The sequence below is a fragment of the Poecilia formosa genome, unplaced genomic scaffold (assembly GCF_000485575.1).
Source record: "Poecilia formosa unplaced genomic scaffold, Poecilia_formosa-5.1.2 Scaffold445, whole genome shotgun sequence".
Lineage (NCBI taxonomy): Eukaryota > Metazoa > Chordata > Actinopteri > Cyprinodontiformes > Poeciliidae > Poecilia > Poecilia formosa.
The window spans coordinates 280223-300014 of NW_006800384.1; the positions used below are offsets into that span (position 1 = coordinate 280223).

Sequence of the window (19792 nt, forward strand, 5' to 3'; positions counted from 1 at the left end):
AGAAACTAACAGAGGAGATGAAGAGGAGTGAAAATCCTGAGGTTGAGACTGTGTGTGAGAGAGAGAGAGTGAGTGTGAGACGTGGCAGAACGAAGCCTGGCCAAGCGGCAGATCTTTTCCATATGTTTCCTGGAGACAGACAGAGTGAGGCTGCTCCCCACCTCTCACCCAGTCGTCATTTAAACCGACAGAAACCAGTGAAACAGCAACACAGCTCAACGCTGGGATCCTGGAACTGCAGCTCTGCCTCGGTTCAGACAGGTGTTGGCTGTCTGGAGAAACCACGAGTCAAAGAAAAATCTCAGGTTTTCACCTCCAGCACAATGCTGTGTTTCACCATGAAGAGTTACTGCTAGCAGAGAGAGAGTAAAGAGCCTGGGAGTTCCTTCCTTTCAAAGCTGTGACCTTTGACACTGATTAAATTGTCCATACCTTTTCTGACTCCAGGCAGGAAAACACTGACTGACAGTTTTTCTCCAGATCTCAGTGGAGACCAAAGCAGAGCTAAAGGAGCCGCTAGAATCGCCATGGAAACGAACCGAACTCTCTAAGCATCATGTTAATAGCTGTTTGAGCCTCAGTGCTGTTGCTACAGTTTTCCTCTGCTGCCCCCTTGTGACACAATACAATAACAGCATTCCTGATCCTTCCAGAGAACAATATAAGGGATTATTGCGATGTGCATAAGAACCCAGACACAGCCTTCATTTCTTCATACTTTTAAACCTGATCTTCAGAAGTTCGCTTTGGACTTTGGCTCAGCCTCAGTTCCCTTTTCATAGGATTTTGTGGTTTGGTTAGCCAGTTAACTTTAGCCTGTAAATCATTTTGGCATAAAATAACTCCTAATTTAACCACATAAAACTTTATACATCATCACTTTTACAACTTTTTGTTTTCACTTGTATTCAGGCTTACATCTAATTTTTCTGCTCTTTTTTATCTTTGCGGTTAAGAAATATGTAAACATTTTGAGGGGAAAAAGCAAACACAAGGAAGCCATAATTTGGCTTGGGCTACCAAACTTGAGTTTTAATGTGTAACTTAAAACTGGCCAGAACAAAAGGGGTAACAGCAAAATCCCAAAACTTAAATTTGGTCTCCTAAAGGGAATATTTCTCATATTTTATCTACTGATGAATAGTCAAGGGATCAGTTGACAGAGAAAAGTATTTTGGAGACCCAACAAACCGGCACCACAGCGACCTGTGGGGAACTCAGTCTGTAATTCCTCCTTGTGGTAAATGAACTCTTCTGACTAAAACTGTCATTCAAAATGCTAAAACTCTGGCAGGAATGGATTTTTTTTTTTAACATAAAATGACTTATCTGCTTTAAAAATTAATGGGGAGCCTAATTTGGATTTATCTGTGCAATAAACCCCGGTAATGATAGGGGTTATTAACCACAATCAATAGATCCATGAACACGTCAGACCTCCCCTAAAACGCGTATAGCTGCCTTTTAATTGGTGAAACACCGCATATACATTAATATGCACTGTGCAATAAATATGGTTAAAAGCTAACATCTACAGTCTTCCTTATCTCTGTTCTTGGGGCTCAGCCAATCAGCACCAAGAAAATGGATTGGATTGGATTGGTTGCATTGCAAATAACTTTGAAGTACTTCAGCTTCCCAGGTTGCATATTCTTTACAATATGATCCATAAAACAAAAAAAAAACTGAAACAGGAATAAGCAGGGATCTAATTTAATTTCTATACTTTTTTTAATTGTTGATAACTGTAACTGATTTTATTATGTAATTTTGACCTTATTGTACAATATGTTATTCTTAGTTTTGTTTTTATATATGTTAACATTTATGTGAACCTACATGACTTAAGGTTCTGTCACTTTGCTGCAGTTAAACGTGAATGTTTTCTCTTTGGGACAGTAAAGGATATTTCTATTCTGTTCTAAGTTGGATGCATTTAAGGAAATAACATTTCAAAACCATCTTTTGTCACAATAAAACTATTTGTTTTCATTACATTTTCAGAATCTAAAATATCCTGCATAGTTTTTCTTCTTGCATGCTTGCTGTATGATACTGCAGAAATATCTCTGTTTTCCACCTAAACTTGTTGTTTGGGACAAAGATGTGAAAGTATGGTTGAGGTGTTTCAGATTTATTTATTAGACATCCTCAATAAATATAGCACCATTTCAGAGGAGACATGTTGAAACAGAAGATGCTCTGACGTTCCAGGTTGGGACTTTAGAAGCTGTCTGGATGAAACAAGCGAACAGTCTGTCCTCGGCCCTGCAGAGGACTCAAAGTTCTGATCCAAACGGACCTCAGCCTCTAAATACAGACGACACAGGCATGCAGTCAGATTACGTACAACAACTTGGAGCCAGTTATTCAGGAGGGAAAAGCAATATTTAAGCACCTCATATGTTACAGTTTTTGTCCTCTGTTGAAATGATAACATCCCAACATTAATAAAAATGTTCAAAAGAGATTTTATAAAGTTTTACAAAAATCAGGTGGATCTTATCCTGGCTAGAATAAAAAGAATAAAAAGCATCTTTATTTAAAGCCCATAATAAAAGTCAGAGTGGTTTTCATAAAAATACAAATACTGACTGCCCAGTAAACGCCCCCTGCTGTTAGCTTATGATTCAACATTTATCAGAGAATGAACCAGCATCAACAGCATCGTTTCTAATATACGCCAATATAATGAGAAATGAGTCTAATTTCCTACAGTTTTCAGCCTACAGGGTTTTATTCCCCCTCCTTCTGATAAGAGGATGTTGGGTCTGTCTCTGAGTGGCCGCCATCTTGTTCTACTTCCTCCTGAAGTTCCCCAGCTGGATGCCCCGTCGGCTGGCCACACAGCGGAACGTGGCCGGCTGGATGCTCCAGTATTTCACCGGGTTGGCGAACAGGCTGATGGCAGAGTACGGTTTCTTCTTCTCGCTGGGAGATTTGGGGCAGAAGTCGTTGTATCCCACATTGTTGATTTTGTTGCCATGAAGAAAAATGACCTGTGCAGACAGAGAGAGTTTGTGTTTAATTTGGTTTGGTGATATCCTGGAAACCAAACCACCAGTCTGTGTTTGATATTGTGGTGAAATTTAGGCTTTTGTTGGGTTTGAAGCAGATAGAAGGATATCTGGAGATCCTCAGGGGTCAGTTAAAGGATTCAGTTTGAGTTTCATCAAATATGTTGCTGTCAGATGTTTGCAGGCTGCTTTGGTTTAATTTAGCAGTTAACCTAAAAAGAAAAGTTCTGCAGAGATGTATTTGTTCCTTTATCCACTTATTAGAAAATAACGCAAGTTACATAAATAAACGTGTGTTTACTAAAGCTTACTAAATCAACAAGTCTGGTTTAGTCCAAATATATGGAAATATATATACATGGAAATATCAAATAAATCTGTTTCATACCAATTCACTACAATCATATGAATGCAGTCCTTCGGCAACGGGAACGAAACACTTCCTTGTAACAGGAAGAAAACTTCAGCATAACTAGACTCAATTTACCTTCAGTTATTTTATGGATAAAAGCAGCAACATATATTTGATTTTTATTTAAATTAAAACAAAATGCAGCTTAAAAAGTGCAGTTATCAGTTCAGATTAATTTAATTAATACCAGAATGTTTTTAGACTCCTTACCATCAGCCAGACTCTTTCTGAGACATCTGAACATTTAGTCCCTCTGTAGGAACCCTTGTGTTTTCTGATGGTACCACATGAGGGCGCCGTTTTCATTCAGAAAACCACTATTGAAATTTACACTACTTCATTTCTTAAAATTCCTTTGGATAATGTTTTGGAGGTTGAGAATGGATTTAAATGTGAATCACTATGAAAATAAATTAACTGGACTTTCATTTATAATATTTACTATTTCCTTTGAAAACTATTTTCATCTTTTTCAAATAAATTTTTTCATTAAAGAGGGACTATGAAGTGCTAACTTCGGTCCTGGAGATGCCCCGGACTTGTTTTTGGTGCCCGCTCACCTGGAGGTACCGCAGGGAGCTGAGGCCCGCTGGGACTTTTTTCAAACGGTTGTGGTCCAGATGGATCTCCCGGATCTCCGGGATGCTGGCCAGGCTGCCATTTTCCACGGACCGGATCTGGTTAAAGCCCAGTCCTAACCTGCAAGAATGTTTGGAGAGGTGTTAATGTCTGGAGGAGTTGCTGGAAGCTATAACCGCAAACATAATAATCGACATAATCGATGATTTCGACAATAATTAATCATCAACAACAGCATCGTTTCTAATGCATACCAACGTAAACATCAAGGTGTACCACAGGGTTCCATTCTAGGTCCAACTTGGTTTTTAGTGTCAGTGAAAAAACGACTAATGTTTTTACACACTTTTACACTGTAGTTTACAAATGCAAATATATAATAACATTTTAACCAATAGGATTTTTATGACACAGTATACTAGTAAATTAAGAAAGAAGACATTTTTAAAACTTATGCTGAATTAATTAGTGTTTTGTTAAAAATAACTTTTCTTGGATAAAAATATTTTACTATAATCTAAGAATCAAAAAACTAGTGGACAGATCATTGTAGGTCAGTGTTTTTCAAACTTTTTCAGACAGAGGATCACTTAACCACTTAACCAATTTAACAAACACTGGCAGACTTAATATGTACAATATTAGTCTGTTAACTCACTTACTGCTTTCTTCTTTGTTCATCCTAATATAAAGGGGTGGTGCTGTTTTGTAAAAGTCAGTGGCCACAACAGAACCATGAACTAGTCTGCTGTGCTTTGAGTTATTTACAGATTGTGAAAGTGTAAATCCTAGGCTTTCCAATGATGTCAAACGTGGAAATAAAAAAAAAAAGAAGTTGTTCTTTACTACATAATAATTATAATAATAGCAATAATAAAAACATAATAAAAAGTAAACTTGTGTTGCTGTGGCAGAAACAACTTTTCTGCACCATTAAATATAAAAGTTATCCACCCGCTTCTCTGAACCGTATTCATCTACTTTATTTAATTCCCAAATAAATATTTTTAAATTAAATAAAAATAATAACAGCTGTTGAAGTGACATGAATTAAATAGTCCTGCCGTTGCTTTTTTTCCACTGATATTTTCAGCTTTTCTTTTGAGTGACTCGTTCTTAAGCTACTTATCCATTATTATTTTTAAACACAATCCTTTGGTAAGCTAACTGTCTGCGTCACTTTTTAAACATTCACATGCAGTATCTTACGGACCACAGTTTAAGAAAGGCTGTTCTAGATGATTCTGTAATAAAGTAATTGTAGGCAGCAGCCGCCAGTAGAACTACATGCTGAGACAGACGGTGCATTGACAGATTGCAGAAAAAGCCGTGGATGGCCGCCACCTCTGCAGGTTCTTGTATCTCTTGAAGTCCTCCACCTCCACCTTGGAGATCTTGTTGTAGTCCAGACTCAGCTCAGTGATGGAGGTCGGGAGCGCTGGGAGGAAAAACACACCATCATAATCCAGCTGCTTGTGATGAAATGGCTGATTAGTCATGAGGGTTAGAGGACGACTGCAGCATGTCGCGGTGACGATGAGGTGAGAGGATCTTCATCCTGGTGTCTGACCTTTGGGGACGGCTGTCAGCTTGGCCTCTGCTATGCCGATGTAGAGAGTGGACAGGCCGTCGAAGGCTCCCAGTTCGATCCCACTGTTGGCCAGAGGGTTGGCTCCCAGCTCTGTTTGGGGAAGCACACAACATCTGGATCCATTAGAGCTCATCCATCAACATGACGGCGAACATGGATGGTTAATTACAGTACGATGGAAACCGCACTGGTTGCTCCCAGAGATCTGCACACATTTGGTTAAATGAGCTGTAAATATAATAAATTACAAAGATTCAGGGTGGAACATCGACCTGCTGATGGGGAGAAACTGGTGCTTTTAACTAAAATAATGTTTTAGTTAGAAACTGGTGGTTTTATTACCGTATATTATATTCAGCTCATTGTGAATAAAATCAGCTGATCAGCAGAAACATCGCCTGAAGTCACATTTGTCTGTTCCAGTCGTGTTTCATTGAAAATTCAATTTTCGAAAATTGTTTCCAAACGTTTTTATGTGATGTTTAGGTACGCACTTATTAACTAACTCTGCATCTGTACTCGGAATTTGGAAAATACCTAAAAGTACCTGGTCTGGAAAAAACTGGACAGTCATAGTTTGTAGGTGGAGGAAGTTCTGCATTAACTTGGCTTCAGTTCGGCTCATTTTGAACTAAAGTCTTTAGTTTCATCCAGAATCTAAATGTTATCACGATGTAAGTGTTTCGTATCAGTCTATATCGATAATTACTGATTGGTTTTTTTGTTTTAAATATCTAAAGTCCTGCCACACTGATGGCCTGACTGTTTTACCTACAGTTTTCTCTCCATGCCATTGTTTTTGATTTTAAAGCAGTCATAAGGCACAGTGACAAAACCTTAAACTGCTGTTGCGCCAGTCACTCAGCAAGTTGTTGCTAGGTAACCAAAGAATGAGTGAGTTGCTAGGTAACTGTAGAGTGAGTGAGTGAGTGAGTTAGTTGATGCCACTGACATTGCTTAGCTAGCCTTGAGAGGTTGAGTGACTAAAGTCTTTCCTCTGCCTCCACCTCCCAGAATGCTTTATGGTTCTGGATCAGAGTTCAGTGAATATGCCACATGTTGAATATTGAATATTCTATCAGATGTGTTATCTACTGATATTTATGACGTGTCAATCCCGATATTCTTATTGATTTATTGTTCAGCTCTTGTCTTGGTGCATCTAATTACCAATTTAAAACGGCATCATTTAATTTCTTACATCTGTCGTTTGGCTGTTTCAGACTTTAGATACTGTTTAGTTGTGGTTAATCAGCCTAAACTCTGTTCTGTTGAGGATGTGTTTGCTTATTTCTTCAGATGAAACATTATTTTCTGTTCTGTGCAGCTGCAGATTTCTGACTCAGGCTCAGTCTGTGCTGCAGCCACGTTCTGGGTCTAATTAACACCTGATGCTGAGTTCAGAGCAGCTCTATTATAGCTAACTAAATAACAAAATCTGAAATTAAGGAAATATTTTTCGTGAACTGAAATAAATAAAAGCGGTTATTAATGGGGAAAAACTGGAACTGGAACTATATTGTGCGATTCTAAAACAAACCTTTTTTTATCCCCCACAAAAGCAGTTTTTGTCAGTTGTTGGCAAATTTTGGCACTCCATTAGGCCAGTCACAATAAATATTAAAGCAATTATAATCGCATTATAAATTAAAATTAGCTCAATAATTTCAAAATGCATGGTTTATTGTTTTTCTCTTTTCTCTCCCTTTCTACCAGAAGTATTTTTGGACGACAAAAGTCTTCAGCCTGGTGCTTCAGTCTCAACAAGGCCTTTTCTTGAAGGACAGTTTTGTTCACATTTATTTCATAATTAATTTCATTTGTTGTTTCTGGGTTTTTTAAAAATATAAAAAATTAAAAAAAACTTCCGGTCCAAGGGTAAAAAATAAATACTTGAAAATTGTCTCAAAACAACGAAATTATCATTTATCAAAATAACTTCTGGGATAAATTTATCGGCAAACAAAATTTGTCCTACACTCTATACTCTAGTCCACAAGAAATGGCGGCAGCAAAAGTTGGGATAAAACAGCAACAATAATTGAAAAGAGTGTCTTTTGAGTATTCATTACCCAATCCAATCCATAATCACAATACAATACTTTATTCTTTTTGAATTCTGCACCTAAAAATCAGATAGTCTGAAAAACTAAAACTACTGCTGCAACTAATGAAAACTAAACTCAAACTAAACAATATTTAACTAGAAAACACATAAACTAACTGAATTAGATAAACAGAAAGCCACAACAAATTAAAACTAATCTATACTGAAAAAACCTAAACGAATTATAACCCTGGTTCAGGTTTCCTCACCCAGCACATGCAGCTTCCTCAGGCCCTTGAAGGCCTCCTTCTGGATCCGGTTGATGTTGTTTTCGTGGAAGCGCAGCTCGATGACGTTGGGAGGCAGGTTGGCCGGGATCTCCGTCAGCAGGTTGTAGGACAGGTACAGCAGCCGCAGGTGGTCCATGTTTCTGAAGGCCTTGGGGTGGATCTTGGAGATCTTGTTGTTGATCAGGAACAAACCCTGAAGGTGGGAGAAGATGAGACCAAATCTTATTCTGTAGGAGTGGAACAATGTTTTGCACTGCAGCAGTTCGATGTGATTAATAGACAACAGGGAGAAACTCTAAAAGTGATTAAATATTCCTTTCAATATGAAGAAATACACAAATTTCAACAAATGACCACAACAGGTCTTGATGCTCAATTACCCATTTTTTTCTGTTTTCTTGTTCATTGTACGACTGTTTTAAAGTTGTTCTGAGCTGACAGTAGGGCTAGGCAAAGCTTCATCACAATATTTTGTGGTTCCATTGTGGTTTATTTTCTTAGGTACCTGTATGACTGGCTGTGTGCAATAATAGCCCCACAAACACAAAACCTGCTCTTGAAATACATTCCTACTTGGGACACCATTCAGATAAAGATGTGTGATATATATCATTAAACTACAAAAAATAACTGTATTTAATAAATTTTACTCTTCTAAACTTTTATTAATGCTTTCATTGAACTTTGGAATAAAAAAAAAAAAATAAAACTAACAATCCCAACACTACGGACAGTTTTTGGGATTTGAAACATTGTGAACTGGAATTTATCAGGACAACAAAAACTCAAAACGACCATCATGATAAAAAAATGTATAAATTATAAAACAATACGATAAATGCTGACAGCATGGTCACCAGACCAGAACCAGGCGAAGGATAAAAAGAAATGTTTTGCTAACAGTAAAGGCCTTTAGTGGAGCCTCTGTAGAGGAATCTGTTTGGGTCTGGAGTCGAACCAGGAGTGGTTGGGTTGTGATGTGATTTTTCACTGACTCAAGCTGCTTTCATCACTTCATTATTATCGTTTTTATCCTTTGTTTTCGTCCAGACTTACCGTCTTCCCTCTTCTGGAGCAGGATTACAATGCATGTCTCGTTTAAAGTTGGATAAAATGTAAATTGACTGTTCAGACTGCAGACACTTTGAAAACGGTCAGTTTAATTCCACATGCAGAAGTGGAACAGATTGGATTAATTGGGGGGTGGGGGGGCGTAAAAAAGATCAGAATCGGGCCGTTCAGACTGCCAAGAAAAAGTTGGATATGAGTCGCATTTCCCTGCTAACACAACTCATTAGTGTTCAGTATGAACATCTGCTGCCGTAAGACTCATAAAACTGGCTTAAAATTACAATAATACGAAAAATGCAGGTTTGAGTACTTGGAGTACAAACTTACAATAAATTAGCCCACAATTATTACAGTGCAAACTGACCTTTGAGATGTGAATATTTCACACACAGACATTGCAATTACAATTAATTTACAACACTTAAATGAAACGAATTTAACTGAGTCAGGGAAACATCTGGTCTGCAACGTTCATGTCCTTCTGATTCAGATCCTCTCCAAGCTTTAATACAAGGCATTAACCCCAGATTGTTAATGATTAACTGAGGAATAAAATCTAATATTTTCCATTCCAACAACATAAACTCACATCTGGCTCCAGCTGTTTAAACAATGAAACAACTTAGTTTCATGGCATTAAACTTGTTTTATAGATGTTTTTACTGAGCAATTTATCACATTGAATGTATGATATTCCAAATAATTATAATGACGAGATGATTTTTTATATTCTGCAGCATTATTTTTATATCTAGTTTTTGTTATAATTTTAATTAAATCCAAATTTAAACAATTAACTAAAAAAATAACTTTCTGCGATGATAAAAAAAAATGTTTAAAGGTAAAAACATTTGAGTTTTTTTCTATTCCAGTGTATACTTGTCAAAAAAAGGCAGTAAATCAATTAACTGCATGATGAATTAAAACGAGCTCAATAATTTTTATTGGCATGATTTATCGTTTTTCTCTTTTCTGCCAAAAACTGGATCATAAAAGTTCTCAGTCTGATGGTCTCAACCAGCCCTTTTATTGAAGGACAATTTTGAGACTTCATAATTCATTTTATTTCTTGTTTGTTTATTTATTTTGGGCATTTAAAATGCCTTCCACTTCCAGTATTAAAAGTTAATTAGAATTAAAAGTTTATTGATCTTGTGTTATTACATTATAATGCTATTCCCATTATATTACTTGAATACGGTGTCAAAACATCAATATTATCAGAAGTTATTTACCATCAATAACTTCTGGGACAATTTCTTGTTTAGCAACATTTGTTATCATGACAGGCTGTGAATCTGAGTGCACACTGCTCTGCAGCTTCATCACAACACTAAATCCAAACATCTTCATCTTTAAATAAACAGTAGCAGTGGAATCTGTTGCACATTTTTAGTTCTTGATATTTTAAATCCTCCATCAATCCTCCGTCTGAGTCTGCTGTCCTGCAGGATTTAACAGTTGAATCTCTCTTACATAAAGCTTGTTGAGGCCTTTAAAGTCGTCCTCCTTGATCTCGGTGATGTCGTTGTTCTGCAGGTCGATCATCACCGTTTCTTCAGGAATCTTCTCAGGAACAGAAATTAAACCTGCAGCATAAAGGAAACTTCAGCTTAGAGACGGGAACAGATGAAGATGCAGGATTTCTGACTCAATGTCTAACTATTCATAGTGATTCAGTCAGTCATAATTTCATTCTCACGGTTGGTCATAAAGTAAATTTATGCAGGTTTTCTGTTTCTGCACAAGTGGATCATTTTAGGACTATTCAGAACCACCCTGTCGGTTCTTCAGGACCGCGTACCGAACAGATACAGCTCTGTTTTTAAATCTGAACACGTGCAGGATGTTTCTGTGCAGACAGTGGTATTACAACGTGGCACCAGAACCAAACACTGCAGCTGCAGTGGTGATGGAGACAGAAATCAATGTTTTATAAGCATTTTTTCAACTCCTGAATGAATTACTGAGCAGAAAGTACTAACTGATGCATTCAGGGACAGCTTGTACACTGACGCATCTGGAGCATCTACACATTAAAACAGCTCCAAAGTGATGGAAACATCTTTTATTCTCTTTTATTTCCAAACCAAAAGTTCCTAAATAACAACCTGGATCAATTTATTGTTGTATACTTCACTCAATGATCTTCTATAACCTCATTATTCTTAATTAAAACAATCAATATTCAGTCAGTTCTTTTGTACATTCTTTTTAAAGTTTATTTTTGACTGAATAATGTACTTTAAACCGAGATTCAGATTAGACGACCTTTACAACCAAAGCACAAGAAGTTTTAGTGTTTTTCCAACTTTTCATATCTTTAAAACAATTTAAGGGTATTCACACCAGGTGTGTGTGGATGGTTTGATTGAATTACATTCTGTTTTTCTAGAAGGTCTGGTTCGTTTAGTGAGGTGTGAATGTGCAATAAAACTCTAATGTGGACCAAAAAAACAAACTCATCTGCCTAAAAACCTTGGTACCAGTACGATTAAAGTGAACTCTGGTGTGGTTCGAATGCATATGTGAACATCAAGCAGACCAAAGGCCGCTCCAAAAGTTGCAAGCGAACTACAGCACGGGGCATTCAGGGTAAATACACCCAAAACAAATGAGCTAGTCTAGTGCTGGCAGGAGAAATGACACATGATCTTTTACCAAACAAACAACAGCTAAAATGTTTTAGTTTCACAGTAAATGTTAGGAATATCTCCTGTGATCCATAAATGGGATAATTTCTTTATTTTTTGCTGGATTTAAATGCCAGCAGGAATCCAACACCGCCCAGAAAAGTTTTAAGTATTTTCCAGGTCTGGATAAATTTGGAAAAATAAATACTTCTGAGCAAAAAGGGGGGAAACTTTTAACAATAAGTAGGACATGAAAAGTAGTCTGACCCTGATCGGAGCACTGCAGCACTCCAGGTGCACAGCGGCAGTGAGCCGGGCAGTCCTCATCATCATAATCATCATCATCATCGTCGTCGTCGTCATCGTCATCCCAGTCTGCCATCATGATGTCGTTGGTTTTCATGAGCTCCATGACGTTCACGGGCCGGTAGGGCTTGGCGTGGCCGAGCGTCAAAAGGCAGAGCAGGAGGAGGAGCCTCATGGTTTAGTCTGATCTGATTGGTTGAGCAACAGGCGCCACCAGGGGGAGCTGTAGGAGGAGAGAGGTCGGGTTAGCTTTAAAACCAACAGGATTTCTGTGCGTCAAAGGTGGCACCATCCATCAAATGAATAAGATAAATATTTCTGTATTTGAAACTTATAAATTCATTAAACAAATAAAAAAGTGTAAATTTCTAAGAATTAAACAAAATATTTAAATAACAGGTAAATTCATTATATTTCATTATGTGCATAATGAAGTTGTTGCTATAAGTCATCAAATAAAACCTGACATCTGATTGGTTAACCTGCACAGCGACTCAGCTTAAGACCAATCTGCAGGACATACGACACTTAGCTCCGCCCACTCTCACTGATCGATAGATTAAATACATTAACGGTTTCTTGAATCATATGACTGCAAAGAAATTAAAATCTGAAATAATGTTTAGGCTTTTGAAATATTTTACATTAAATCTTGAATGATTTTCACATTTAATATATACATTTTATAAATTATTGAAACATTTAAATATTTTCAGATACATTTATTTACCTGAAAATGTCAATATATTTACATGATCACAAATAAAGTATTAGATAACTTAACTATTTATTTACTGATTGTTTCATTGATTTATTTATAGCATTAGATGCTGTTGTAGTTCAGGAAGTTTGAGGCAGAATTAGATCATTTTCTGTGCTTGGCTGTATGAACTAATTTATATTTTAGGCTGTTCTTGTTTCTGTTATTGGAAAATAAAAATGTAAACAATTTTCTGTTTATTTTCGGTTAGTTTAACAGGGAGAAATGCAGTGTGTTTTGCTTCATGTTTAGTTGTTATGCATGCAGGCTTCTCACCAAATCTGATTTCCAACCTTAGTCTGTTGTTTTTGTTTTGCTCCTTCACATTTTTTGTTTTTGTTTCAAATCATTGGTAATTAGAGTTTTCTTTTCTGACAGAAAAATACTTCAGTTAAAAATTTTCTTAAAAAACATGACTTATAGTTCTTACACTAGGGGTGCCACAACAAACAAACTACCTTCAATCACAAACTGTTTTTCAGATCATCTGTGTTCAGTTTGGAAAAATCCAATCCAGATTATCCTCCTTGAGTCAGAAACAAATCAAATCTGATCCAGCTCCCAGGAAACAGGGGAATACTACTTTAAAATAATTTTTGTTCCATCGTTTCAGGAGCAGATCATAAAATGCAACCAGGTAAATGTTTTGTTCTCACAAAGGTCTTCAAATTTATATAAATTTTGAAAAAGAAAACATAAATATGTGGAAATCCTGCAGTCTGAGACATCAGAGAAAACAGCCAGGGATAAACATGGCGGTCGCTGAGTCAGTCTGCAGCGTAAACAGAGCAGATGGACGGCTGAAGGAAACATTGCAGAGTTAAAAAGACGAATAAAAACAATCTGGACTCCACGAAGGTCCAATCTTTGCCATCACCTCTCCTGCCAACCTGACTTCTGCTCAGGTGAGGCAGGCTGATGAATTAATGAGTTGGTTTATGGGCTGACTTCCCCCCCTCTCTATTTGAATTTGTTTGCAGCCAAAATCTGAGATCAAACTACAGCTGGTTCTGGGTGGAACATGTCACTGAAATGTATGTTTTGGTTGCGCAGAGGGAGCAACATGTGCAGACTGAGAGGATGTGAGGAGCTGGATGTGTCGTTTTGATCTTTCTACATGTGGTAGAGTTAAGGCTCATCAACTGGGAGGTTCGTGCAGAGGTTTTATAGAGGAGAAAAGAATAGATTAAGCTTTTATTTGTCCCTTGATGCAGACAAATAGAATATGACTAAATTACGTATTTTATGGAAAATTTAAGAAGCAGATTCTAAAAAATATGCAGATGTGTTAATAGAAAAAAAACAAGTTCTGTTTCTTCAGGTTCTCAGCAAAAGAGGAATAGTAACTAACTTTTATGAAGCAGTGAGAAAGAAAATAGTTGCAAAAAGTTGTGCTGAATTCCTGAGTGTGGAGAAAACATCTTCATGGATGAGCTGGAGACAGCAGGAAGTTAGGCTGAGAGCTGTGGCAATGCTGCACCATCTCATGGGAAAAGCTCTGCTTTGCAGACTAAACAGGAACAGAAACCTTCGTCTGATGTTGGCTACAGTTACGCCTTCATCATCGGACTGATTCAGAACCTACTTTATTCCATATGGAGGATAAAGGCATTAAAGGTCAAAACTTTAACATATTTTGAGGCTTTGCCTTCACAATGAGTTCAGATCTGATAAATTTACTCTTTACTGACTTCAATTTATATTTCTTAGATTGATGATTAATCTTAACTTTAAGAAGTTTCTGGTGTATAAAACTCCTCGATGTGTTTTATTCCTCTGGTTATATCTGTGAAACCTAGAGGGAGTTCAGCTTCAGCACTGATTTTATGATGTTCTCTTTGTTGGTGGTTGTGGTTGGTGCTAAATAAAATGGGTTGAACATCAGCTACAAACTAAAGTTTTTTTAATCTGAAGACGTAATTTCATCAGCTGAATCAGTTCATGAGGGCAGGATCTGTCCTAGCTTTCTACGTACATGCTGACTAAACCTCATTATGGCAGAGCTGGCGCATTAAAAATATAAACACAAACACATGTTCCCGTTCATCTGCACAGTTTCTATAACTTTGCTGTGTGCCGCCAAGAGGAGCGCATGGGCCAGAACTAGAAGCTCCAAATCTGATTGAGAACTTGTAAAAAGGTTTTATGTTTTGGTGTTTATGGATCCATGTTATCGTTTATCAAAAATCTGATCAGCAGTTCCCATCTGAAGAATGAAGATTTCTGCAATTAGAAAGACCAGACTCTAAAATCTAACAATCTGTTGAAGAAAAATCTGGTCTCATATTAAGATAAAGGTATAGTTTGTAAATTTTTATTAGATTGCTTGATCACTGCGGTCCTGATGAAAATGAAGCCGTTTATGGCTCTTTTCAAGACTGATAGTCTGGTAGACTCAGTTTGACTTGGGGACCAAAATTGCAACATTAGTTCAGCAGTTCAGCTGCTCCAGTTCACTTTCACACTGCACTGTGTCAAATGATCCAGACTAATTGATGAACTTCTCACCTGTGGTGGCGCTCACCAAGAACTACTCAAGGAAACAACATAAAAACCTCTGAAGTGGACATAAGTGCAACTTCCTTCTTCACAAAATGTAATTGAAAATGGAGTAGAGATATATTTTTGTTAAATTTTTCTTTTCTTTTTGGTAAAAGGCCATTTCTCCCTCTAGCGCTAGACTCTTTCATTGTTTCGGTTCAGTTGACCCAGAAAGCTCTACACTGCAGTCTGTTTCCTGCTTTTGGAGCAATCTCTGGTCCACTTGCATCCACATATTCACAGTGCCAAAGTTCCCTTTAATCGAATCAAGGTTTTAGTTTTTAGGTGGACCACAGTTAGCTTTTTTGATGCTTTTTTGAAATGGAGTAGAGTTTGATTAAAGAGGACTAAATGTATGTGAATAGGCTCTATGAGTCAAAATCGTAGAGCCTATTCTACAATTTTGTTCAGAACAATGCTAGTGAGAGCTGGTTGGTTCAGAACAATGCTAGTGAGAGCTGGTTGGTTCAGAACAATGCTAGTGAGAGCTGGTTGGTTCATAACAATGCTAGTGTTTCCTTGATTGAGCCTATCCATTGTTATCAATCTGCCACAATAGCTGCAACTCAACAGTGTGCATGGCACAAGCTTTTTGATTGTGTTTCTGCTCTTAACTCTGTCCTGCCTCACAGACTGCGGTGAAAGCTGTTAGCCGTTGGTATTTTCTCCCTGGATATTAAAGGACTTTCTAACAACCGCATATAAAGGTCTCAGGGTGGCCCCCACACCTCCTCTGCCATCAGTGTTGGCACCAGCTCTCATCAGGGCTTTGTACACACTACCATGCCATGACCGCACCGCCATCAGACTGCTGTGGTGAGACTCATCTCTGGCATGAGTGAAGCAGCTGCGGCGACAGAGTTGTTTCTGAGCAGAAGAAAAACCAAGGAGCTCTTTGTGGACTTGGGAACAGAAAACTAACATCCAACCACATTACATTAAATGGAGAGGCTATTGGATTTCTGTTTCATTTTTCAGGTTGTTTGTTTTCTATTTTAGCCCAGAAAAAAAATCTTGTTTCTGAGCAAAAAGAAAGGGATAAAGATCACTCGGTCTTTGTAAGCCAAGTTTTGACAAGTTCAGTGAGTCACTGAATGTTTGTAGTCCTGTGTATTATTAACCTCTTAATTGCCAGGTGGACACCGGTGTCCTCATGGACCCATTGACTGACATGTAAGTATTTTGGAGTATGACAATTAAGCAAAAGCTAAAAACTTGCATTATAAAAACAAATACTCAAAAAATTTTGAGCAGTCAGAGGGAGCTGCATTGTGTGTTTGTAGGTTTAGAGAAAGTGGATGACAGGGTACCAACAGAGGAGCTGCAGTGTTGCATAAGGAGCTCTGGAGTGGCACAGGAATGCGTTTAGCTACGTTCACCCAGCTGGTCTTTATGCTCAGTTCTGATTTTCTGCTAAAATCCAATTGTTTTTTAGTGTGGTGGTTCATGCTGCTCTAATTAAATGTGAACCCCATCAGACTTCTGTGTGAATGATTTACGACTCCAGGGCGTCCCACATGCGCACAAGAAGAATACAGACGTCACCATTTATGGCAGTAATAACAGCCACTGCCATCCATGGATGGATTTTAAAGTTGTTGAGCAATGAAAGCTCAACAACTGTCATTGTTGAAAATTGTTCATTGAGCACTGAAAGTTGTTTACATCCAGATTTGCTCATAGTATGGCTCCTGGTGGTGCAGACAGTATCGTTACAAGATCTTAAGATAAAGGAATCCGCCATTGTTTATGTCCAGATTTACAGCATCTGGCTTCTGCGTGAAAGCTGGATAAAATAAAACTTCAGAAGCTTTGAAAACAGATACGGTTTAGCGCCACCTATGGAAGTGACAGAGTTTGGATTTTGGGGTGTAAAAATATCGAAGTGTGGTCATTCAGACTGCTGTGGAAAAAGTCGGATACGGATTTGCGTCGCATTTACCTGCTCTGTGAACATAGCCTTAGATTGGGGCAGTGGAGCTGTGAGACAGCAGTGAGGTGTGCCTCAAGGATCAGCTCTAAGCCTCTTCTTGTTTGCTTTGGTGACGGACATGCTGGCAGATGAGGCTAGACAGGAGTCTCCATGGACTGTAATGTTTGCAGATGACATTGTAATCTGCAGTAAGTGGAGGATGCAGGAGGAGGAAGAGCTAGAGAGGTAGATGAGCTGCAGAAATGCAGAGAGTAAATGAGGATGAAGAAGCATTTACATGCAGGTTGGAAAGGATAAAGAGTTTCATCAAGAGCAAGAGGAAGGGTGTAGAAGACCAGTAGCGAGATCAGAGATGTTTGTTTAGAGACACAACCAATGAGGAAAAGACAGGAGGCAGAACTGGAGGCTGCAGACCTCAGGATGTTGAGGTTCTCTTTGGGAGTGATGAGGATGGACGGGTCAGGACTGAGGACAGCAGGGGGACAGCTCAGGCTTCTGGAGATAACAAGAGGCAACATTGTTCCCTTTTCATTCATTTCCTGTGGAGCTTGCTCAATGAGGGCCGATTCCTTGTCCTCGTCCCGCCAAGTAACCGGTGAAATTTGTGCATGTGAAATTTCAAGCTTACAAGCCGGCTAATGACGCTACTCAAGGATGTTGAAAAACGTTCAACTTTAGTCACTGTCTGTGTGTTCGGTTCATACCGAAGGGAGGAATCTTTCACTGCCGCTCATCATTCCCTCTGTGTTGAGCCTGGGAGACATGCTCCAAGTAGAGACGGTGAGTTTACTGATAGAAGAATGCCATTATGTAATTGGTAGAGACTTATGCACGTGGTGAAAGAGGACATAAAGTTGGTTGGTGTGAGAAGAGAGGACTGAATGGAGTCGGATGATAGGCTGTGTTGACCGTTTTATATATCCATGGATACAATATATTTATATCACTTTTAAACTGACACCTCTGGCTTGAGGCGCCTCTTGTCTCAGAGGGCAGCACCGTTTCAGGGTCAAACCATGAAATCCAGCCGACCAGGTGAAGAAGTGGACGGAAGAGGATCAAATCCTTCTGACTCAGAAGTTAAAATCAAAAGGTTGTGTCAAGCTCAACCTTCAGATAACATTAGAAAGCAAAGACTTGACTTTTGTTCTGCCTAACAGTTGGATTTCCTTTCAGAACCACAGAAACAGATTTCTTTGACAGACCCGTTTCAGGACTAAATGCAGAGGTTCTGAAGGATCATGTTCCTATAAAAGGAGGGTGAATGGAACGGTGCAGCCAGTGTAAATATTTGTCCAGCTCTCACCTTTTCCCTGTCACCATGAAGTGATTTACCCTCCATCAGACGGAGGGTTGCGTGTCTCCGCCAGCGCCGATGCATTCAGAGCCCCTCTTAAAAGTGCAGTCAGTGCCACAAATATGCGTGGTGGTTGGGGGTTCTGCTTCGACAGCAAATCCTGCCCAGACGAGGCCCCTCTCCCCACCTCGCTCTCTCCCTCTCCATCCCCCTCCGGACTCATTCATCATGGAGATCATGGCCTTTCTTTACAACTTGGCACAAGGAAATAAATTGGAAACAAATTTTACGGCTGCTTGTTTTCTTTGCGCTGCATTAAAACGCGATACGTTTCAGCATTTCCCATCAGTCAAACTAGCTCAGATGAATTATGTCTTCATCTTTCAGAGAACATCCAGAACAGAAGCACGCCTCTCTGTTGGATCTGGCTTCAGCTCTGTTTCTGAACTCTCACTTGAAATCAGTCACTAAAACTGAAAGTGCAGGACAGGAAGTCCTTCAAACTGTCAGAGGTGCAGATGGCTTGGCATTGCGGTGAATAGTTCTGATAATGAGTTGTATCATTAAGGATAAATGTTTGTTGGTCCGGTTCCAGGGTGGAAATTTACCCGCTGATTGTTCTGATTCTATGCAAACAAAACTAATTAAAGAGTCTCTCTCCGGATCTGACTCACTCAGAAATAAAAGCACAGAAACATCATAAAGGTGTTGCTCAGAAACAGCAGGAAGCTCCTCAGTATCTCATCCTACTACAAGCACACAGCAGGTGTGAGTGCTACTGAAAGCAGGGTGTGTCCTACCTCAGGGGTGTCCAGGTCCAACTCCGGGTGGTGAACAGATCAGCAGCTGAAGGCTGAGAGATGCCTCCTCACTCGCTACGCTCCCAGAGAATGAACAACAGCATCAGCCTCTCTCCTCTGCAGGAGGAAAACCCTCCCCTCCATCCCCCACTAGCGGAAAACCTCAGCTGTTCGCGTTCAGTGGAGCTTCTGACTCTGTGGCTCAATGTCTCAGGGACCGAAGGGGGGATGGAGGGTGTAAGGACCTCATTCATCAGGAGCTTCAGGGTGAAGCCAGGAGACTCCTGAGTTTCTCAGGTTTATAAAAACAGAGATGGAGGGTCGGCCCCGTCCCTTTAGTGAGCAGCTGACTGACATGGTAAAGGTTTACCTTCATGTGAACGGACCCAACAGACGGGCCTCTAGCATGAAGCCATCAGCTGCTTCAGTTGAGGAACACGTCTTCCTGTCTGCTGTAAGAGTCCTTTAATGACCAGAACCAGATCCTGGACTGATCTACTGGTTCTGGTCTTTGG

At 39.0% G+C, this 19792-nt stretch overlaps 2 protein-coding genes across 3 annotated transcripts in view; one reads left to right on the top strand and one right to left on the bottom strand.

Annotated features, from left to right (window-relative positions):
* cenpp (centromere protein P) overlaps positions 1-19792 on the top strand; it is a 98695-nt gene that overhangs the window by 49959 nt on the left and 28944 nt on the right. The window lies entirely within an intron of this gene.
* On the bottom strand, positions 2119-19385 carry aspn (asporin (LRR class 1)). The gene is made up of 8 exons (XM_007577546.2): positions 19278-19385; positions 11908-12169; positions 10484-10596; positions 7916-8129; positions 5579-5689; positions 5353-5446; positions 3990-4128; positions 2119-2999 (listed from the first exon to the last, which is right to left on the bottom strand). Exons 2-8 carry the CDS (start codon positions 12119-12121, stop codon positions 2799-2801), a joined length of 1086 nt encoding a protein of 361 aa, XP_007577608.1. The 5' UTR covers positions 12122-12169; positions 19278-19385; the 3' UTR covers positions 2119-2798.